This window comes from Buceros rhinoceros, unplaced genomic scaffold (genome assembly GCF_000710305.1).
Source record: "Buceros rhinoceros silvestris isolate BGI_N320 unplaced genomic scaffold, ASM71030v1 scaffold26588, whole genome shotgun sequence".
Classification (NCBI taxonomy): Eukaryota; Metazoa; Chordata; class Aves; order Bucerotiformes; family Bucerotidae; genus Buceros; species Buceros rhinoceros.
The window spans coordinates 2,795-3,701 of record NW_010425543.1 but is presented as its reverse complement, the minus strand read 5'-3'; the positions used below and the strand labels follow the sequence as shown (position 1 = coordinate 3,701).

General features: G+C 66.9%; 1 protein-coding gene across 1 annotated transcript in view; it reads right to left on the bottom strand.

The window, feature by feature from the left end:
- Positions 1-48: 48 nt before the first annotated feature.
- Positions 49-907, bottom strand: part of TMEM194A (transmembrane protein 194A) — a gene marked incomplete at its 5' end in the record, with an annotated part of 3,602 nt that continues 2,743 nt past the window's right edge. Inside the window, 2 exons of the mRNA XM_010141194.1 lie at positions 49-235; positions 489-662. Of these exons, the coding sequence (XP_010139496.1) occupies positions 49-235; positions 489-662 (361 nt within the window). The remainder of the gene's footprint in view (positions 236-488; positions 663-907) is intronic.

Genomic DNA, 907 nt, shown 5'->3' with positions numbered 1-907 from the left:
CACGGTTCTGCCCCTCGCCTCTTGGCTCTGGGACAGCTGACCTCGACCTCAGTCAGCATCCAGGTGGTTGTGGGTCAGGGAGTAGCTCCTGTGAGTCCCGTCAAAGGCGTCATCATCATCATCCTCCTCAAAGAGCTGCTCCTCGATGAAGACGCCCCCCAGGCCATACTCGTGCTCATGGTCAGAGACCTCGCTGGGGGTGACATGACAGGCGCCACCCACAAAGTCGGCAAACCTGGGAAGAAGCCGCAAAGAGACGTGATGTGCCCGGTGCCTGGCCCCTCCTGCCAGGGCCTGCCCCGGGAGGAGCCGGGGCGAGGTGCCTCAGCGCCAGCGTTATCTGTCCTTCCCCTCCGCCGCGGCACACCCTGCTGCCGTGCCCCAAGGGCCTTCCCCACCTCCTGTCTCTACAGCCAGAGGCGACAGCACAGAGTGACGCCCAGAAGCCCGTGTGGCACCTCCCCAAGCACGCTGCCAGAGGACGTCACCTCTTGGGGGACTGGATGCGGGAGACGGTGGTCCAGGCAGAGAAATCCGGGCTCCTGCAGTAGTTCCGCAGCTCCTGGAGGGCCTTGCGTGTCTCCTCCTCGCCCTGGAGCCGGTACTCCTCCTCCGTCAGCAGGCGTGGGGGGCTCGGCCCCAGCCGGGCGCTCTGCACTCTCCTGCCAGCGGAGCAGCACCGGTTACCGCCTGCCCGGCCGGGGCAGCACCCCAGCACAGGCCCCACTCTGGTGCTCCTGCAGCCACCAGGAGGAGCAGGCACCCTCCTGCCCCAACCCTGGGGAAGAAGGGACACAGCCCCCCCCAGGACACCCACCCAGCCCCAAACCACAGTGAAAATGTCCCGGCTCTGTGGCATGGGCAGCTCATCGCAGGCTGCCGGGCATCAGGAGCCAGCCGGGAGCTG